This window comes from Anopheles bellator, chromosome 1 (assembly GCF_943735745.2).
Source record: "Anopheles bellator chromosome 1, idAnoBellAS_SP24_06.2, whole genome shotgun sequence".
NCBI classification, from domain to species: domain Eukaryota; kingdom Metazoa; phylum Arthropoda; class Insecta; order Diptera; family Culicidae; genus Anopheles; species Anopheles bellator.
The window spans coordinates 11,685,538-11,707,286 of NC_071285.1; the positions used below are offsets into that span (position 1 = coordinate 11,685,538).

The 21,749-nt window shown below is 49.1% G+C and overlaps 4 protein-coding genes across 4 annotated transcripts in view; 3 read left to right on the forward strand and 1 right to left on the reverse strand.

Annotated features, from left to right (window-relative positions):
- Positions 1-2,701, forward strand: part of LOC131215364 (protein phosphatase 1 regulatory subunit 12A-like) — a 33,261-nt gene extending 30,560 nt beyond the window's left edge. Inside the window, exon 9 of the mRNA XM_058209755.1 lies at positions 617-2,701. Coding sequence (XP_058065738.1) covers positions 617-1,083 — 467 coding nt within the window. The 3' untranslated portion in view covers positions 1,084-2,701. The remainder of the gene's footprint in view (positions 1-616) is intronic.
- Positions 2,702-3,021: 320 nt separating this feature from the next.
- LOC131215025 (sal-like protein 2) lies at positions 3,022-14,981 on the reverse strand. The gene is made up of 2 exons (XM_058209400.1): positions 14,802-14,981; positions 3,022-4,917 (listed from the first exon to the last, which is right to left on the reverse strand). Exons 1-2 carry the CDS (start codon positions 14,979-14,981, stop codon positions 3,238-3,240), a joined length of 1,860 nt encoding a protein of 619 aa, XP_058065383.1. The 3' UTR covers positions 3,022-3,237.
- Positions 14,982-15,718: 737 nt separating this feature from the next.
- Positions 15,719-16,961, forward strand: LOC131216356 (zinc finger protein 239-like). The gene has a single exon (XM_058210823.1). The coding sequence runs from the start codon at positions 15,809-15,811 to the stop codon at positions 16,856-16,858; it is 1,050 nt and encodes a 349-aa protein (XP_058066806.1). The 5' UTR covers positions 15,719-15,808; the 3' UTR covers positions 16,859-16,961.
- A 568-nt stretch (positions 16,962-17,529) lies between these two features.
- LOC131216486 (large ribosomal subunit protein mL40) lies at positions 17,530-18,412 on the forward strand. Its single transcript, XM_058210994.1, has 3 exons — positions 17,530-17,619; positions 17,694-17,945; positions 18,018-18,412. The coding sequence occupies exons 1-3, from the start codon at positions 17,594-17,596 to the stop codon at positions 18,328-18,330; spliced, it is 591 nt and encodes a 196-aa protein (XP_058066977.1). The 5' UTR covers positions 17,530-17,593; the 3' UTR covers positions 18,331-18,412.
- Positions 18,413-21,749: the final 3,337 nt, after the last annotated feature.

Consider the following 21,749-nt stretch of genomic DNA (forward strand, 5'->3'; position numbering starts at 1 on the left):
AAACGCCCGTTAATGAAGCTTGGCATGGATGAATGAACACGATTTGGATTTGGGGTGCATTGGGGGACTTTCGTCTTTCGTCGTAATTGATTCAGCAGAGTGTAAGACAAGCACGGAATAGAAGATTTCGGGGAAAAGGATTTGCGGTGGATTTGCGGATTTCACTTCATTGTGACCCCCGTGACATTTAATCATTCACCTGCTTATCACGCTCGTTTATCATGATCCCATGAGCACTGCTGGAGCGTTACGGTCGTCGTCACGGAAATCGGTTAAGATCATTTAGTTTAGAATGCTGTAACCAGTGTAGAGACTAACCATCAGCAAACTGACGGTGGCACTTCGACGATGCTAAATATCACATTTTGTTTTCTTTCTCTTTCTCTCTCTCTCCCCTCTCTTCCTCTTTTTCATAATTTTACTTTTATAATATAACACTTTCCTATTTGGCTTTTCTTGCTACATTTGACTTGAACACGTATTGTAATTTACCTCAACTTTCCCGGTTTTGCGCTTTCGGTCGGTGATTCTGCGCTTCTAACGGCTGTAAACGACGTCTGTTATCTTTTCTGTCTCGAAAACAAATCACCTCGAACGAACACAATAAAATCACAAGATCCCTCTGTCGCAGGAACGTTGGCCGATCTGAAGAAGCACCGGTCGCAGAACCGTTCGAGCGTCAGTCCGGAGAACGGTTCCCTGCTGAGCGGGACCGCTCCGAGCTTGGCCGGAAGCCTGAGCAATGGTGCGGGCGGCGGGACCACCACACCGAACGGGGCCGGCACTGCTGGCGCGGGGACGCCACTGGAACTGTCGCTCGTATCGAACGATCTGCACCACCATCATCACCAACTGCATCACTCGCCCCATCTCAACCATCGACCTCCGCAGCCACACCAGCAGCAGCACTACGATGGTGGTGTAATCGGAACCGGCAACGGTTCACTGCACGGTGGATCCGTTGCCGCGACCGGTGAAAGCGAATCCGGTACCCCCGGTGGTACGCTGTCCAAGTTCAGTGGCAATACCAGTGACGTCGTGAGTGACAGTACCCGGTCCCGTCGGTGCTGTGTGCTAATGTAAGCAAGGAAGCTCCGAAAATCGTTCCTTTTTACCCTGCCTTCGTCGTCAGCGTGTGTCGTCTCTGTGGAAAGAGCCATCTAGCGGGCAATGTCATGAAACAATTTCTAACTCCGTGGATCGACACTAGCGCCCCCTATGGTCCGATAGTCGAATCATCGGTGCGCGCCGGTTCCGCAATGCTGTCAGTGAGCTACGATGATGCTGTCAGTTGGCATGCTCTTCCCGCAGCTAGCACTTTTCTCAGTGAAGGAAATTCGACGATTCGTGACGATTGTGCAAAAAAGCAAACGCAGCCCCAAAATCGACTGAGAACTGTAAGCAGTTCAGCACAATCACTTTACCGTCGCTTTACCACCCTACACGGAGCTTCACCACTTACGAAGCAAAAGATGTCAAGCAATATTCATAACGGTTAAGACCGAAAGATCACCAACACTAAAGCTCATCAGAACAGATCAGGCAGGGCCTCTGGTTCCCCAACAGCCAATGGTGTGGTGGTAAAGTTGAAAATTAGGACGACGAAAGAGTTTAATAGCTAATCAAGGCACACTACGATTGTAGTAGTAGAAAGAACTGACTCCGTTAGCCGTTGCAAGCGCGGCTAGATAGAAATGGTCAAATTGTGATTGATCCTGCGCGAAGGACACCACTGATCCAGCCAGCTTATGGTAGGTTGTAAATACGAATCCTCCACGACACGAGATACGAGCCCAATGCCCCCGATGTAGCTAGGTACTTATGGCCGCAGCGACTTACACAGTAGTTCTCCCGTCCGTACGGTGTGATAACACGGTACAGGGCAGAGCGCGAGCGAAACTCAAAAGAATTAGCAAACTCCAAGCTCCAAGCAGAGCCATTCATATATCTCCTCAGCAGCCAGCAGGCTTTCCGGGGACATGGCAAAGTCAATAGAGGGGCGCCGCTCGTAGAGCGCCCGACAATAGGTGTTACTAGCAAGCTACCTTAACTAGCACCAGGGCACCCCAGCAACGTAGATAAGACTTACGACACGCGATATCACATCACACACCTCCACACATGCATCACAGAGTTCACACAACGGACGCACACACACAGGTATTACTTTCCAGAGCGTAGTAGAGTCCGTTGTGCGGAACCCGTTCCGTTCAGTTTAGTTGTTTTGTTTTAGGATTTGTTTTTATATGCTTCCCTTCTCCGTGTTTTTCCACAAATCGTCCGTGTTTTTTTTTGCTTGTTTCGTGTTTGATAATTATTGTATGTTTGCGTGCGGTACTCGTTCGTTTTCCGATTCATTCGCCTCACCGTTCAGTCAGTCGTCCATAGTACGGAGAAGTAATAGTATCTGAGGAGTTAGTGACAGGGGACGGGTGTTTGTGGTTCGAAGATGCCCCTTTCTTCTCGCGATCACGCGATCAGTGCATAAAGAAATATAAATACACATATATGCGCCAAATGCATATACTACGCACGTGAGAGTATGTACAGGTACGGAGCTGGGCAGCAAAAACGATCGACTTTACGTGAAACTGTTCAAAAGCAATGTCAAAACGATATAAAAGGAAGTCGATAGAATGAGAAAGTGAGATAACTAGAGAGAGACAGAGAGAGAGAGAGAAAGTATATTCTATGTTGGAAAACAAAATCTTGTTGTCCCCTTTCCGGGTTGCGTTAGCATTGTTTGGTACTGCCCTAACATCCGAAGACTCGCGCCATGAAAATGATTAAATCGTGATCCTCTACCGATCGTTCGGAATGGAACAAACGCTACCTTGCAAAGGGTAAGTTTATAAAAAACAAGCTATTTTATTCTATCTGATATAATTCATTGCGCTCGTTAAACGTACTTATAATACTTCACAGTAAAGAATTGATCAACTTAAACTAAAACTATGCGGCCCATTCAACTGCCGCACGTTGCTATTGTGCGCGTAGTGAAACTGGCCAACCATGCTACAGTCTCATGTTTTGAGTCTCAAATGACACCGCGCTCCGAGTGGAACGTGGCACGGAAGCGTGAGTATGGCACGGTACATCTAAAAAGTAATCTTCGAGCAAAAGTATCGTCTCTTTCGGGAAATCACGGCGATCGCTGAAACGCCTGCCACTAACGGGCGTCAACAGAATTTTTCCCATAAAATACTGCGAAGTGTTCGTTCTGGCGGCGACTCTCTACTACCAAGCGCGCTTTTTAGCCACCATCCTTGGCAATGTTTGCCCTACCGTCGTCGACTGCTCATTCGTCGGCTCGCCCGACGGAGCCGAGATCAATGAAGCAAGAGCGCCCGCTGGTTCCTTGTTGCTACCTATGACCGATACCGCCACCATTGCCGCATTGCGGCACGTTTGGTTTTCCACGTGTATGATGTAGTTTTGCCGGTACCGGAAGCCTTTACGGCAGACCGGGCACCGGAACGGAACGGCCGCATCGTTCTGGTGCGTTTTCATATGGGCACGCATTGTCTCCTCCCGGGCAAACGTTTCTTGGCAGAAGACGCATCGGAACGGTGTGGCGACCTGCGGCACAGGCCCAGGAAACGATTGCCGACAGTTGACCGGCGGTGTGGGACTGACGCTGGTGGTGGCCCTTTTGGCAGTGGAGACGGCTTCACCATCACCCGTGGTGATGTACCTTCGTTTAGACGACAGTGGCCCAGGACGCGATGATAGCACCATCGTTACCGGCGGTGACAGTCGTGGTGGCGGTGGGGGTGGGGTTGCTCCCTTCTCTGGCACGGCTCCACCAACGTCGCCATTCCCTTCATCATCCGCCCCGATCTCGACGATCGCCAACGAGGATGGGTCAGTCATCGGCATGTCGCCATTCTTTGTGTCCGAGCTCTTGAGGCTGCCCTCTTCCTCATCGAACCCATCGTCTAGCTCGTCGTCGTTTACCTGGTGCCCGTATCCATTCGCATCACCACTACCGCCACCGTCCGTCGCATCTTCCTTTGCTACCCCGTGGTCATCTTCGTCATCCGACAGCTGGATAATGTCACTCGGTTCGATGTCGGTTTTCCGTCCGGTTCTGTTGTGGCCACCGATCTGCGACGCTGGCGCAGCGGTGTCGAGCTTCTGGTGCTTCGTCTGTTCGGTGCCGACGGACTGATGTGTCTTCTTGTGCATGGCCAAATGGGCTGCCATCTTAAACGAACGGGAGCACACTTCACAGAAATGCTTGGCGACCAGTAGCATGGCCGGTGGTGCTGGACATTGTTTAGCATCAGGTGCATCCGTCCTCGCTCCTTCGGTGGTGTATGACTCGGGCGCCGTACTGTAATTGTCGTCCATTGCGCCGCGGTCTTCTCTGGCGTGATTGTACTTGATGTGGCGGCGCAGGTTCATCTGCTGCTTGAACTGTTTCTTGCAAAGCATGCACTTGTACGGCCGAACACTGGTCTCCCCCGCGCTTTGGGCCTCGACGCGTGCGCGGTACTCACTCATCCAATCGGACTGCAGTAGTGACGCCGGAGATGACTGCACCGACGAGATAGGTTCGGTTTCGAATGAATGGTGAATTGCACCGTTGTCCACCGTATCACATTCTTCCATCATCTCATTGACCGTTTCGGGGTGGGCATATTCGAAGGTGCTCTTTCGACGATTGGACAAACTGAGCCGTCCACTGGTGGCGAGGGACAACGATGGTAGTGATTGTTCGGTGGCCGATTCGGTGAGCGATAGATTGAACGCTGCCACTGCCTGTTCATCGGCCAACCCTTTCGTCGACCCCATCAAACCGGCCCTCAGGTATTCGTCCGTGCCGAGACATTGCTCGCGGAACGCGTACCAATCCTCCAACCTGACGCTGCACAGCTCGCATATCGATCGTGGACCACTGATTCCGGGTTCCAGCTAAAAGTAAAGAGCAAAAGAAGGCGGAAAGTTAACAAAGAGTAGCAAAACTTGCCACGCATTGCCTTAGATACCTAACTACAGTTCAACGACATAAATGGGTCACCGCTCTGTTCTGAATGTTTTAATTTCTAGACTATCGAGTATCAAGCATCCCGATACCTACTGTGCTACTCCACGGTACAGCAGCTGGGCCCTGTCACACTCTACTCTTCGTTCAAACGCGGCCTTCGTTCTCCGCACGAACGACCGACAAAACTAATGTTTTCAAAACTAACCCAAATTGTTGATGCTGGTAATGTGGCCCTTTGGGACCATCGCTCAGCAATGACTTTTTCGTTCCGTTCGTTTCGTTCCAAGTTCCTTACTTTGCTACGTCATCAATGCGAGTGTAAATATGTTGGAAAATGAAATTGAATTTTTGTATCGAATGAAATCTTCTCTCCAACTCGAAGAATGATAATTTTAGATGAATTCGATACTAGCATTACAATGAACAGTGAACTATAATAAATTACAAGCATTACAGCATTACAATGAACAGTGAGTTCCTATAATAAATTAATTTTAAATAAACTTCCTGGGGAATATCTATTCTAGTCGAACCCCAAAAATCAAATGAATGTTCATTAAAGTAATGAATAAATGATTTGCACACTAATATAATATATCTCGTAATCGTGCATGACCTCGAGATTCATCGCCTCATAAATATGTTCGCAGTTACTATCAAAAAGATCCTACAGGGATCCATACGGATGAGTTATCTCCCAGCTTAGATGCTCGCCTATCCGATACAACAACGCTACGCGTACCCGCTATCGATCCCGTTTACTGGACGTGGCCAGCGGCGAGCAATAGCTGTAGCCCTGCGCCATCACCGAACACAATTTCAGACCCAGCTCGAAGGCACCACAGTCTGCTGTACGTCCGTTGCGGTCACTCTCTCTCTCTCTCTCTCTATCCCTTTGTCTCCCTCGCTCTCTCTGGACCGGGCGCCATCATGCGCTGCCATATTTCTGCAGCAGCCCGCAGCGAAGCCTGATCCCGGGGCACAGCATCGTTTGAAACCCCTGAAAACTTCGGTCGCTTTGCTTCGTCGTCCGTGGTACTGCTGCTGCTCGCAAGCTACATCACCCTGCTGCAGGCGAAAGCGTCGGCGCATGCTCTCCAAAAACATGCCACTCGGACCGACAGCCGCCCGCCCGTCGAAGCGATGGGAAAGGCGAATGGTAACAGCAGCTCTTCGCTCGGCGAGAAACTTGCTCAAGAGGCGCATCATCATCGTCAGCATCATGGAAACATGACGAGCACGCTCGAGAACCATGAACGCATGGGACCTTGAATGATGCCCCCTGCGGTAAGATGGGTTCACTGATTCCGGTGGACGTAGTTAACATCTCCGAGACATTGGTAAAGATATGGCTTCGCCCTGTCGGCCGAGTGTATGACGTAAAATTACTTAAACATTTTAAAATGTTTCACTTTGCCCGTTGCAAATCTAACTTTGGAAAAGAAAAACCGATTCCTTGGTGGCTTGATTCTGCAAACTCCGGAAGGAAACTTCTTCACTCTTTGTGCAACCAAAGAACCCTCCCCTTGCTGGGAACCGAAACACAGAAAGGTTTTCGAGGAAACAGCTTATCAAATGTCTGCCAAAGAATCCCTCGTTTGACCAAAAACCCATTCTTGGCAGTAGCAGCCTGGGTGAGTGTGGTCGGCCCCTTTTTATCACCATCATCGCCAATGACACGCCAGGCCAGTCCGCCAGTTCCGTTTCCCTGGTGAAGCGGCGGGAGAGAGCCCCGGACCACCGCCTCCCGGACAAGGAACGAACGAACGAACGAACGACGAATGGTTCGTAATAGTCCTACACAAACGCTGTGCTCGGATGTGCTCTCCTGTGGGGACGCGGGTCGGATGTGCTCGACGAGTCGTGATGCCAGAGAGATCGTTCGCAACAAAGCGCAACCGGCAACCGTCCATCCATCCATCCGTCCGTCCGCCCGCACTCGCAATCCCCAGCTTCTCGTTCCACTTCTCGCGCGGTACTCGTGGTGTTGGTTTGGTCCGAAGAGGCGGAACCCTTCTCACTCTGCTGCTGCTCCAAAGGCCACAGGGAGAAATCTCAACGATGCCCCCTCGAATACGCTGTGGGACCAACTAAGCTTTCGAAGGAAGCGAGTACGAGAGCAGGAGAGGGGAACCCATGTTGGGTTTCCTGGCAGGCAGGGAAAACTCTATTTCTTCCCCATGTGCTAGGACCATGGTGTTTCTGAGAAGGTCCAGCGCGGTAATGGCTGCCCTCTCACAACTCACAATAAATATACGGTTGATCCTAGTCGTGTCCGTGGGCCTATTGCTGGACCTGCGAGATCACAGACGGAAAACCGAATTCTGTTTTTTTCATTAAGGGGAACAAAAGTTGTACGAAATATCTTTGTCTTGTTGGGACTAAATCCTGTTTATCCTTTTTATATCCTTTGGCTACAAGGGGAACCCCTTGGACGCGAGCAACCATATTCATGTTCCTTGGTCAACCCCCAATTTTGGTCTTCGTTTGAAGAAACAACAACATCATTCTTGTACTGTCCGCTGTTGGTGTTTGAGCAGTTATTCGTTCTGTGTGTTGTTTAATTTCACCAGCATTTATTTGCAAACATTTTAAATTATACTTATTTTTAGCTTAATGAATTATATAATAAAAATAAGTGTATAAATATGTAATTAATAAAATTACTCACATCTAGTATATTCAATAACTTAAAGCAAAGACACAAATGAGTAAAAAAAAATTATAGTAAAAAAAAAGTTTTTTAAAATTTCCAAAACAAATAATTTATCACTTTTATAAAAAAGAAGTATATTGTGAACATCACAAATTATTGTTTAATTATCAATCAATTTAGGTAAAACCTTTTATAAATTCAAAACAGTTAATTTAATATTGATTTGTACTACTGATACAAAATACACAAATTATACTTCAAAAGTTTATGAACTGAACGTTGTTAAGTAGCGATCACGAAAACGGTTCATCGAGCCATGTCCCCAACACTGGAACCCGTATATCTATGACCCATGGAGCAGAATACCCTACACGGTCTGTGTTATTGCGCAGTCCCATCCCAGCGAAAAGGAATCGATAAACTCGATCGCTCTCTGGTGACGTGACGACCCCTAACCCGCGTCGCACAACTTTCAACCCAGCAGCAGCAGCAGCCTACAATAACTGTAAAACTCTGCGCCAATGGACGGGGAGAAACGAAAAGTTCCACCGCCAGAACCTGTCTTCCTTCTTCTCGGCTACGCCAAAGAAGCGTCGTCGTCCCACCCACAGACACACAAACACTCTTCACACAGCTTAGCTGAAAATCCCGGCCCCTAAACCATCCTACGATGCCCGCCAGCAGCAGCAGCAATAACAGGACGGTCGGGGTCGTTAGGCAAGTTTATCGATTATTTTGCCCGGAACATCTCGGGACAAAAAGGCATATAGGGCGCTGCCGGAGAGCATCATCCTCGAGTAGCAGCAGAATATACGTAGAGAGCGAACTGAGAACGTCGTAAAACCGCTCCGCTTTATCCCCGGAAAGGAGATGCGCATCCGGAGAGAATGTCCAGGGGAGGGTTGTCGTACAATTTATATCATAGCACTGCGCAGCACAGGAAGGGTAGGGCTGCGCCATATAACTCTTGCGAGGGGGTCACCGTCGTACGCGACCCTATAACATATTAAAACACAGCCCGAGGCACGCTATGAGGATCTCTAGCCCTGGTCTCGATTAGGGTAGGGTTCCACAACAGCTCATTATTATATACCACGGACCTTGCGCGGTCCGGTAGTGGAGGATCGAGCCCTGGCGAGTCGTCCTTTGTTCGCCCTCTCGCGCTGCTTATGTGATACTTTTCTTTGTGTTCCACGCAAATACATAGAACCGCCCGTCAATCCGCCCACCGGAGAGGTCCCAGCGGAATAGTCCGGGCACCGCCGAGAACGAGTGGTCGCTTCTGGCAAAAGTCCACATCCCAACATTCCACACGTCCATCTCGTGCCCAAACCCCGGACATGACGCCGGTACGATCCAACGCGATAAGGGTAGTCGGTCTCTATTCCCATTCCGAAGGAGGAAGGTAAAGCTGTCCGCCGCCGCCTGAGGGTATGGTTGGTGGTAGAGCACAGACCCGTGTTCGAAGCGAGTGCGCGTGACAGCAGGCCATGCCCGGGCAAGCAAGCAACGGGTAGACAGTTTCCAAAACCGTCTTACTCGGCTGTGCTCTCCGGTGGAACGATGCCGAGGCGACGTTGCCGTTATTCTCCCTCGCCTTTGGGAGTGCCACGTTCAACCTACCGGAGCAGCAGGGACGAGAGAGAGAAAGAGAGCGCATGCGAGCGAGAGAGACGGAGAGGAGAGTAACGAAGGCCAACGCACGCGGTCGCCTCTGCTGCCTCTTCTGTACGTTGTACGTTCAGAGATTGTAGTAGGCTGTCTGGTGAGCGCTGCCAGCTTGCTTGCGAACAGTTTCCACTCGCTCGACAGATGCCGCGACCGCGAACCCCTTGTACGGCGCGTTTCTTCCTTTGTCCCTGTTCTGCGGCCTCGCTCGCAGGCGACGCAAGAAACCGGGTGGCACGAAAGGCCCACACTGCTGCAAGCCTCTCTTGGTTCAATGGGGTACCATACGGCATAGCGCGAGGCGATTCTTCTTCCTCCTTTACGCGGCCTACACCGTGCCAGTGCAGCAGCTGCGTCTGGATCGCCTGAAAATAGCTTTCCGACAGTTGCACCCTTTCGGCGGTACTCGGTTGTGTCCGATGCAGACCGGACGCAGGGAATTCGCTTGGTCCGCACTACACAGCCGCCGCGGCGTCCGTCACGCAAAAGCGTCGATGCCTATTATCGTCAATCTAATCGGCTTGGGCATGGATCCTCTCGTGTTCTGTGGATATTCTGTGTGCTCCTGCAGCACCTGCTCTCTCGCTCGCTCCCACAACGCCACCATATCACGGCCGGTTCAGAGTTGTGCGCACCTATATCCGCGGCAGCTCAGAATTCAGCTCATCGCCAGCAGCGACACGAACGACCTAACGGCGCCACCGTCGTCCTCAAGTGGGTTGCAAGTGGGCGGCGGCGAGTGGACGTCGTCCGCCTTGGTACCCCGGCAAGAAGCAGATCCCTTGCGCCGGAGGCCAACAAGTACGAATGAAGTACCGGTCCCGAGTGCAGAGCCAAACGGACGATTCGGAAACCACAACAACGCTTGGAAAAGGGGGCCGTCGGGGATAGTGATGGACACACGAGGGGAACCTTGAAAGGAAGAGACATAACCACAACTCGAGCGCACGGTGCAACAGGCACTTCGAGAACCGAACATGGTCGTGGAAACGCGGGCGGGAATCCCTCCTTGCTGCGTGCGTGTTCCTCAAGAACACTGCACTTGCCGCCAGCTGCTGCTGCGGCCGATGTCCGAGAAGCAGGAACCGGTCGCTTTCTTGTGTCCAACTATCCGCGCCCCCAGCTTGCAATGGCGAGTGCAAGAGATGAGAAGAAAAACACAGCTTGCCATGCTCATCGCGCGGCGTGAGAGCGCGTAACGTAGGCAACGCCGAAAACGTAATCGTACGATAGTGACGAGAAGCGCCAGGTAAAAACGAAAGCCCGAAAAAGGAACCATCTTTGTGTCTTCACTCCTTTTCTCTCTTTCCCGTTCACACGGGGACCTTTGGCGCTGTCTATTTGGATTGCGCCCAAGAAGCCCTTGGGCTGGGTACGAGGCAGTCACAGATGTACAAGACGCTCCTACCGGGTAATCCCGCGTGATACCGCGTGATGGGTCGTAAGGATGGGACGGAACACACATCGAAAGGCGTATAGGGTCGTCGAGTCGGTCTCGAGTTAGAAACGGTACATATTCTCTCCGCCCGGCGCGCATCGTTCGGTTGCAGGTCTATTGCTCGGGCCTCGTGAATCGGTCCGTATAACTTTTTTCGATTGTCCTTGGGATCCAGTTCTGTCGGGATCCACTTCCACCATAAACTTTCGTAGAGCACGGCAAGAAGATGTCAAGTTTTAGATGTGGTTGTATGTTTCAAATGTCCATTTTCCAGGACTGCAAACTTGTTCCTAGACACACGTTCTCTTTTCACGTTGGCCCCTTAACTACAAAAAGAAATCGATAGTTTTCAAAGAATTATGTTTGCCAATAAAGATATAGTGCAACATTCCCTTACGTCGGGATTAGAAATTGAAGTTTCCAGGAACTGCCCAATCAAGGATGGGGTTCGGCAACTGCCCAATCAAGGATCTATTCGGATGGGCTTAGCAATGTTTCATTTCTGAACTTTCTGTATAACTAAACATTGGCTCTAAGTTTGTCTGTTTTTTCTCGAGAATATATGGTTGAGTCACAACTTTCTCCGCGACAATCTTTTCAATTTAAGTCAATGCAAGATGCTGGGTAGAGCGGTAGATGTACTGGATGGGCATCTTCATCGTAACAAATGCGGGAATGCGACATCGAGAGCTGAAAGTCTAACTGCGAGATAAACAAAAGCCAGGGTCTTCCTTTTTTGTTTCGTTTCGTTTCGCTATCGTTCAAGATATATAGAACTTCGTACCACGTACCATCATTGGCGCAATCTTTGACAATCTTTACTTCAATTTGCTTATAGCCAGCGCTAGAAGCTTCAGTATGGCGGGCCCGCTAGTGTCTGAACAAAGGTTTCTAGCCTGAAAACATCAAACCTAACTCTGAGATTGCCCAGATGCCGAAATAATGGGCAGCCAAGCCACGGCACTTCAAGAAGTCGTGCCCACATGGCAACTCGCAGAAGATTTTTTTTTGACACAACAAAAACATCGTTACTATGACAACAAAAGCTACTTGACGCCCTTGAAAAGCGCTCGTTATCTAGATGACGGATATTTCTAGAATACAACCTCCGCATTCGGAATATGAACATTTCCCAACCTCTTTACTGACTTTACTGGGTCTTTTTCATGGCATTAAATAGGTCCAATTTCGTCGCTTGTTATAAACCGCTCATAATCACAAGACAATAGACATCCCGGTCCACCAACTAATGCCAATGATACAGGAATGATGTCGAAAGTGACACATTTCACCATCCCAGGGAACAATGTCACAATGTTTCAAAACCAATACTACAATTCTTATTTCCACTACTCTGGAATGTTCTAACAGATAATATGTCTACAATAATGGTCTACATCTATTCCACTTCGTCCAATGTTTGTATCTGTTTGATTTCAATAGCACAGGCACAAAAATGGAGGAGCCATTACAACAGCGAACTGGACCTTACTGTCGTGCAGCGCGTACGTCTCGCCACGGTCCAGGGGCTGGTCATGTCATGAGAATGGCGGACGACGAACCAGTCCATAAGGTACTGGTACTGAGGGGATTTCGTAGGCCCCTTTTCAGATGATGCAACTGCACCGATACACGATCGACCGGTTTGAACGAGTTAGCGCTCGAAGGCAGTCTGCACAGCGCTGGTCTCAGTTGCAAACCACGATCGCTTAGCGGCTGTAGTTGGTGGATAAGCAGCGCAGTTTCTGGTCTGGCTGGCATTTGGCCATAGGTATGTGAGAGAAACTATTACTCAACGTCTCAACCAGATTAAAGCGTTTGGAAATTTAACCTCATGCAAAATTAAAAAGTCTGTCCTGTGAACTTAGGTAAGACAAAGAGATGTACCAATCGTAGCATCTCCTAGTCAAGTGCTTTGATTGCTTGAAACAGTTTTGCTTTTTGTCCCGGTGAATTGTTATGAAGCCAAGTACCTCACCGTGTCTTCTGACTCATTTAGGTCGGGTGTCGATCGGTTCGATGGTTCAAATTGATCATTTGTTGTCGATAGCGATTTGTAATAACGCTTTCGCCAGGTTTTGGGAGTTTGTGGTACACCACACCTTTCTGGTTCCATCAAACACACAGCATAATGTTTTTACTGTATCGATCTGTTTTTGCTGTCGAAGTTGGTGGTTTTCCAGGACTGATCAATGATTTTCTTTTTAGGATTCTCAAAATGAATTCACTTTCTATGCCCGAACCGGATCTAACGACGAAATGACTTCTTTTTGTACCTGACGGGCAGAATTTTACATTTAGGGTTTTGGTTTTCCTGCTGTCATACGTTTAGTTCATGTGGCACCCGTTTTCCTATCTAGATCAGTGTCCTCCAACCTTTTTGAAGGCATCCCAGGTTCTTTGTTTGTGACTGAAAAGTACTGTGATCTTCCAAAAAAAAGCTTTGGCAATCGTTTGATGCGGTTCTGTACCTGTTTTCTTCAGTAGGTAGTAGAAAAGCAATGAGCCCCGCAAAACGTAATTTACAGGCACAAAAGTGGGCAAGTTGCCGACTAAAACATATTTCGTTTCGAGTTGAATTCCTTTGCCGAATATCACAACAAGACAATGTTACCAAAAAAGCATAATTAGGAGAACAAATTTGACAGCTAGAGCACTCAGTTTATAATTTCGTTTTTCAAGATTTAGAGCTTTAGTACCTGTTGTTTAAATATGCTTTTCGTCTTAAGGATCTCTACGTCTTTTCCAGTTCTCACATTGTCGTAACACCATATGACGTAGTAAAGAAAAAGAGGACGTTACGCTTCATTAACCTTCGTCCGTACCGTCCGAAGATGATTTTTGGGAATAGGAGCAAACGATCATTAAACGTTGGAAGTTATTCTTTTATCGAGCATGGTTGAATCAATTCCATGTTTAATCAATTCCAATTCTATGCTACGCATCAGCGTGTCCCCGTTTCTAGTCAGTTGAATTTTCTTGAATTGGACATTGGAATTCGGACAGCATTTGGTTTTATAAGATCAGTACAGTTCCATCGCCACTGATAAAGCAGTCGGTAACGCTCGTCACTGTCACGCCGCTAGCCTGGGTACGAGTCCCGATACCAGTTGTCACTCAACCGGCCATGGTTTCGATTCCCAATACCGGCGTGACAGAGGGGGTTAGAGCGGGACCAACAACCCCGCCCATAAAAACGAACCGTTACAGAGAGCATCGGAGATGAACATTGTCTCTGGTGCAGGATAAGACTGCTCAGCGGTTGTTTTCGAAGAAGAATTTTCTATAAACGGAGGCGGAATCTAAATGCACTCAACCTAATATTAATAATGGGAATTAGTCAATTTAGAAAAAGTTTTTGTGTTTCCTTAAAATATTCAATTCATAAGAAAACACTCCAAAACTAAATTAAGTGGCTTAAGTTGTGTAAGCTTAGGTTGCTTAAATAAGTTGAAATACTCCCGAATAAGATTGCAATGTCTACTTGTCAACGCCTACTCTGTAAAGGTTTTTTGAAGTGCATACATTGCCAACCGAGTGCGACTGCTTGTCGCCTTTACCTCGCTGAAGGGGTATTATCGAACATCAAGTATCTCTGCCTTGACGAGCAACGGAGAACAACCTAACGATACTCCGCTAGCGCAGTGCTTGACGGGCTCAGAGGCTTCACTTCAGGCCGCTCGTGGTCACAATAGCCCCTATAGCGAGCAGGGTGCGAGAGCGAGACTCTCGACTACCCGCCGTACACCATCTCTGCCTGCAGACATGCGATGGGTACACAGAACAACCACGGGCAAAGGCCGTTGCTCCTGCTGTGCTTGGTCACGGCCTACTTTGCCATCGAGTAGCACTACCGATACTGGGATGTTTGCAGTTTTCTCTGTTATTCTTGTTGTTCTTCGGTATCATTTAACGCAGACGGTGCGTTTAAATAGCTTTCAGTTATTTCTCGGACCCAGAGCTTTTGTAATCACTCTGCTTCGAAACAAGCGGTAATAGAATCGATCAAGCTAAGTCCTAGTCAAAATGGTTCTTCAAGGTTTACTCACCTTTAGCGAGGTGCACTGGCGTATCTTGTTGACGACTGCAGACGGGTTGGTAATTTTCCCGCCCCGTACAGGGAAGATCGGCTGCAAATGACCGGCCTCTGGGACGTCCGTCAGGCAGAGGCGGCAAATGTTGTCCAACTTCCTTTTGTCGACGGTGCAAGTAACCATGGAAAACGCCATGGCTGCAGCGATATCCTTGCGCTCGAAAGTGATCACTTCAAACCGCACCGCACTGTCCAATAGGAGAACCCCTTTTCTCTCTATATTACCGAGCTCGATAATACACCGGCAAAACAGTGAAAATCAATCATACGTTATCATACTACCGCACGCAAGCGAAACACAACCGCACAACCGAACTGAATTTTTGTTTTGAAATAAACAACTGACAACTGTCAATTTCTGTTCTCTCTGTGCGTTCCCGGTCTCTGTTTTTTGCCTTCCGGTCTCTCTTTTCTCTCTGTATTTATCTATTCTCTGCGCTCTTTCTGGTTTTTCGTTCTTGGTCTCTGTTTTTCTGTTTGTTACTTAAGAACGGGAAAGAGATAGCTGACGCTAGAGAGAGAGGTACACACGGTAGCAATTCGTCATCCACGCGACCGTTTGGTGACACTTATTTTCTGAGTCAGTCATTGTCCTTTGAAACGTAAACAAAACCTCGCCCAGCTGATTGGACAGGTGAGAATTAAGGAAAACCATTCCGTGTTGGTGCAAAAAAAGATCGTAGGAAAATGTGTGTCCCGAGTGCAGCAATCGACCCACACCCGATGTTTTACACTGTGCCTGTGGGTGGCAAACATTGTGCGGAGTACGGCTAGGCTAGTGAAGTGGCTAACGAAAACAACAAACTTACTAAATATGCGAATCACGCCTCTCTTTCGCCGTCGAGCACGGAAGTGCGCGCGCACGGGATTCCCTCCCTCGACCGGCCCACACGCGATTAATATCGCGCCACACGCGAAAAGGAACCAGTTTAGTGTAGACCGCCAAAACGGTCGCGGTGTCCGATGTTCGCCGTACCGCCTACCTTCGATGTTGAAGATGATGTTTGCATGCTGCCACTGATCGGCGTGCACGATAGCGTTATCGCGAAAGAGGTCACCTTTGAGGGTGAGTACTTGCCGCCACCGGAGCTACCGTACGCGGACTTTGCGCTGCTCGACCTGCCGGAAAACCGGACACTCCCACAAAGGACACCGTTACGCAACGCCTGCCCGAAGCAACCGGAAGTCCTCGGAAAACACCGCGCCAATCCGGCGGCACTCCGTTGCGAACATTGCGCGCTTCGTTTCCAGTGCAGATCGCACTTGACCCGCCACCAATCGGTGCACCATCGAAAGGAACTGCGTACGTCTTTTGAGCAGCGATTAAGAGACGTTAATCAGCATTCGAAAAGATCCGTGTGCGACATATGCCTAACGACATTTCACGGTCCGGTCACCCTCGAATGGCACCGAAAGTTTCATCTGGAGGAACAAGAACCGATCGAAGCGGTCGACGCGTATACTTGTGATGTTTGCCGTAAACGCTGTACCAGCTCCAGCCATTTGCATCTCCACCGGAAGGTTCACTTGGAGCAGAAACCCTACGCCTGTGGCCACTGCGAGCGAAGATTCTCGTCTTCCGGCAACCGTCAGAAGCACGTGACGCGGGTTCATACGCACGAACGAAAGTATCGCTGTGGGGTGTGCGAAAAGGCGTTCATCTATCCACGCCAGCTGAAGCTGCACGGACAGCGGGAGCACCGATCGTGTGGCCAGTCCGTGGGTGTGACAGTAACGTGTGAAGAACAACGCACTTTTGAATGCTCGCAGTGCGCGAAGCGGTTCAAGCAAGCAACGCACCTACGGAATCATCTCCTGACGCACACCGGGATTCGAGCTTACGGGTGTGAGTTTTGTCCGAAACGATTTGCTATGGCCGGCGATCTACGGATACATCGGCGGATTCACACGAAGGAAAAACCGTTCCGCTGTGACCGGTGCCCGGCTGCGTTCATCATGGGCAAACAGTTAAACAAACACCGGGCAGTGGTACACGGAACGGCGAAGACTTAAAGCCACACGATAGAACCTCCACCGGACAATAAGCGCATCATAGTGTCAATTCCGGGTTTTATGGCATTTAACGCTACGCGCAAAATTAGCAATAAATACTACAATTTACTGTGATTTGTTCACCAACCTAGCGGCTACCGCTAAGTGTCGTTTTTGTCTTATCGCATTCTTAAGTCGGCCATCCGATAAACGTGATAACATGAACTGAGTGATCGAAGCAACAAAGTAACACCAACTACACACTGTCCCTGCGAGAAGCCGTTGCACGGTTGCAAAGGTTCAGAGATCGAGAAGATCGGCGGGTCAGTGCCCTATGGCCTGCGACCACATGTTTGCAATTGCAACAGTGCATCTCACTTCCCTGAAGCAGAATTGCAACGGAGCTATTTATAAACCATCAGTTAGGGAGCAACAACAGAATAGGCGAAATTCAGCCAAGCCTCCAGAAAGGAATTGTTTACGATTCGTCAATTAGCCAATTACCCTCAAATAGGCCACAACCCGTACTCCTAGTAGTGACGAAAATGCGTATAGAATCGGAAAACCACGGGGTTTTTCACATGCCCGTTCAAAATTTGCGATGCGATTCAAATCGCTGCGACCACCAGCGCCATCTACCGGTGACGGTGTAAGATCAACTGTGGTACTGCGAACTGTCAAAGTTTTGTTTTGATACAACCGGAAACCTTCGGAACAGCAAGTTATTAGGTAAAATTCGACAAATCGGCAGCAAATATGCTGAAAATAACCTTCTTATCGAGGTGGGTAGCTTTTCATAAAAGAGTTTCATTTACTGTGAAACACGTGCACTACTCGCAAATGTCTTTTCGTTCAGATTACCACAGCTGGCGGTGGGATGCTCTAGGTCTTTGCACACCAGCAACAATCTACTTTTCCGGTGCACGCCGGTACTGTGTGCCGAACCGCTGAAGAAGAAGAAAAAACTAGACCCACAGATCATCAAACAGCGTGAAGAACGCAGAAGGAAAAAGTTGGAAAAACAGATCCGCCGGCTAGAGAAAAACGCACGTCAGCTGAAACCGATCGAAGAGCTGGAAGTTCCGATGGAGCTGATTGACGAGCAGAGGTGCGTTTGTGCGATCGCTTTGCCGATCACCCTCGATCGGTGCATTACCTCTACATTACCTGTTACTTTCAGCAAGCGGAAGCGCGATAATCCCAAAACGACCCCACAAGTGGTCGAGAGTCGAGCCTTGCTGGAGAAGCAGTGGTCAAAGTACAAAATGGAAGAGAAACTGAACGACTATCAGCTGTACGATCGACTGGTGGCGGCACAAACGAAAGCACTGAACGAGTTGAAACTAGAATCGGAAGAACTGTACCAGAAGGCGATACAGGTCGATCAAGAGCTGGTACCGTACCGGGCCAGTGGTCCAGTGTCCACTCCGCCCATTAAAGACTACGAACAACCGGACGGTGAATACATCGATGTGTCGCGCAAGTGGGAATAGCGCGCTAAATGTACAGTTAGTTAATATTAGATTCATGAGGTCAAATAAAAAGTGGCCACCGTAAAGATGTCGCCATTATCGAGCGTTTTACGAATATACACTGGCGTGGAAAGCAAAACAAAATGCTCTCACCAAACGTGCAAACTGCATCGTCTTACCCGGAGTGTGGCACTTTCAGTTGGCGTGCTTGATTGTATCTTCCTACCTTGATATCAGCACCACTTGAACATGTAATCAATTAAGCGTACATTTTACGGCTCCATCCTTATCGGGGATGCATTACACCATCAGGACGCCCTGAGTACCCTCATAAAATACGTATTTCGTAATGTAAATGCAGCTGTCACGGTTGATAGAAATGCTTTCGTACTTTTATGTAAAATTCATTTCAACCCGGAGTATAACGCATCTTCCAAAGAACCTTGCCTTGCTCTTCAGCTTGAGTGCTAACAACGAGAGCACGTGAACGCCCCGCGTTACTACACTCGCGCTAATTTACACTAAAATGATTGATTAGCAGCTCGATACCGTGGCCAAGGTCGTCCGAGTGTAACGCTATCCGGGTCGGGATTCTGACCTTGCGACCGAGCGATCACACAAATTCATGACTGCCCGCTTTTCGGCAGTCGATCTTTTACGACGGGTTACGCCACCGTCGGTTACCGTCTACCGATTAGAGCCTTTTGTTCTCATTTGAAATTCTCACACCGAATATGTAATGGCTGCGCTATAAAAAAAAGCGGTAAACATAATTTATACCTCTCCGTTAACGTAACCCGGTCGAGCATGTATCGGAGCGTACTGTGCCACGGTGGTTTTCAATTTATCTTCTCTTTCGCTTCTTGACCTCGATCATGGAATTGACCGTTCACCGAAATGCGCTCACTGAAGTGGGTCCCAAAAAGCAAATTCAGTTTCCCTTCGCACGTTAATTGCGAACCGTCGTACGGCTTTTACAACTCGCGAGCTTCCGGCTCAGTGCGGCGTGGGGCCAATGACGTATCTCACCGCTGGCGCCATCGGCGAGGGGAAAAGCGGTGACGGTATCTTCAAATTAAACCACTCCACACCATCACTACCGTTGCACAAAATCGATTCGATGTCGACCGGTGCGCGATGATCCGTAGTACGCCGTAATGAGGCACTTGGGAAGCTTGAGAGGCCGCCAGACACCTCAATTTAACGGAACCTACATGATCGAGGCCCAAACGAAGCTGTGAGGTCAACCACCGGCCCAAACGTTTGGTGCATAAAATTGAAAAACCTGCATTCACAAAATGGCAGCGAGCGAGCGAGAGGAAAAAAGATAGTTTTAATAATTGTGTTATGCATTGTACCCGGTGCTCGGTAATGGATTCAATTCGGTGTAACTATTAACACCACCACCACAACCTTCCGTATTCGGTGTTAATCTAATTTTTTGACAAAAAACCAAACCACCATAAATCAACCTTGCTCGTAAATCACCGACTTTTCTCGTCGTAAGCCGCCCGGTGTAAATGTGTCCAAAAAACATAAGAAAAAGGCCAGGCGAAAGACTTCGATGACTTCGGAGTGCGCCAGGCCATCTCAGCGCCACCGTCACATAACGTTCATTAGCGAGTTAAATAAAGCGCCAGCCTGCGGTCCTCCATTTCTTGCCGGGGAATTCATATTGCCTTTCGGTTTCCGTTTTTTGTTTTCGTCCAAATAGTTTATGTCCGAAAATTTACGGCAACGGTAACTTTGATGCGCACCGCGTCATCAATTGAATGTCACATTTTGCGATTTTGCGTGTGCCACGTGAAAATTGCGCAAGCCGCCACGTGATACGCGCGCTACGCCGACCCACGTGCTGCTGTGAGATTTGAAATTCAATTTCTTTATTGCATTTTCGATTCTATTGTGAAAGAAAACATGGCGGCAAGGCAAAGGCGAACGTCTCTGATGATACGCCGATGATGTTCTTTGCCGTTTATCTAACATTTTCATCTTGCATTGTTGATTATTATTACTGCCACACGACCCCTGGTTGGTGGGCCCCTGTCGCCGAGCGTGTGGTGTTCCGCTCGTGTCGGTTTTGCGATGGTGACCGTGGCAGTGAAGCCGAAAACAGACGACATCCGCTACTGGCTGGTTGCCGGACAGTTAGACGTTCGGTTGCAGAGTTACAACATCCAACGCTGACCGGAAGCCGAACGGGTTCCGGATCTGTTGCGGGCGGGGGGAGGCATGAAATTGATCCAGCGACTAATGGCAAGCAGTAAGTGGACAGTATTGGCAAACGTACCGGAAACTCAACCCGATGCGTGAGAGCGAAAAATGGGGAACAAAACGGCGACGACGACGGCGGAATCCGGCCGGATCGGACCCGGCCCGGTGATCCATTGTTTCGTAACAGGAATTGTACGTTTTTCCGCTCGCCACACGCCAATAGTTCACTACTGTTCTGGCGCGCGTGTGCGCGAAGTTGGGGGTGAGCATGGAGGCTTCATCAAGGTCAGTGTGACAATCGTGTGTGCGATCACCTGTGCGAGACCCACGCAAACACGTGCCCGCCCCTCCCACGCGTGGGCCGATAGAATAGGAAATAAAAATTTTAAACTATTTTTAAACTTCCACGTCCGGTTCCGCGCACGATGTCCGCCGGAGCCGGAACACCAGCACGGGTTTCGTCTAATCCGTTTTCCAGCTCTCGGTTTTCGCAAACTGAATGAACCGTAATGACGTGATTATAAACGCAAGCCGCGCTGCGCCTCCATTGTTAGCATGCCCGCCGGTGGCCATTGTGTGGCACGATGATTCGGCAGCAGCCTAACAATGGTCAACCTGTCAACCTGGAAGGCGAATGGCCCAGGTTCGATGTCTCTCCACTCCGCGCTGGCCGACCGACCGACCGACCGATCGAGACTTCCCGTTGCCGTGCTAACACGTGCTTTTCGTGCCCATTGTGTGGCGGGCGGTGGTGTGCTTATGCGTGATGAGCATGAGGAGATGGCGCACGATAATGCGTGACTTACTGGCCACGACACAGAAATAGCTTCGTCAGAAAGCAACGTAACTAGATTCAACCGCGTTAGTGGATCGATGACCACAGCGGCCCGAGAATTATCCTTTCCGGGCACGCCTGGCCTGTGAGTTCACCGGAGACCTTCAGGACTATGTGAACTCCGCACCGGACCGGACGTGGAGCTGGGGGTGAACGAATACGTTACTTTCCACAAGGACCTCAGTTGTAAGCGATGGCGCGAAGACGGAAGAACCCATCGAAGGTCCGGCCCATGAAACCATCCTCGTAATGAACTTCTTGTCACGAATGCGAATGGTTTAGAGTTGAACTTTATAACCTTCGCTTCGGACCCCCGTTTGCTGATTCATTACTTACCCTTCATTCAATTCCTTTTCTTTCGCCGAAGGACACACCTTGTTTGTTAGCCTTA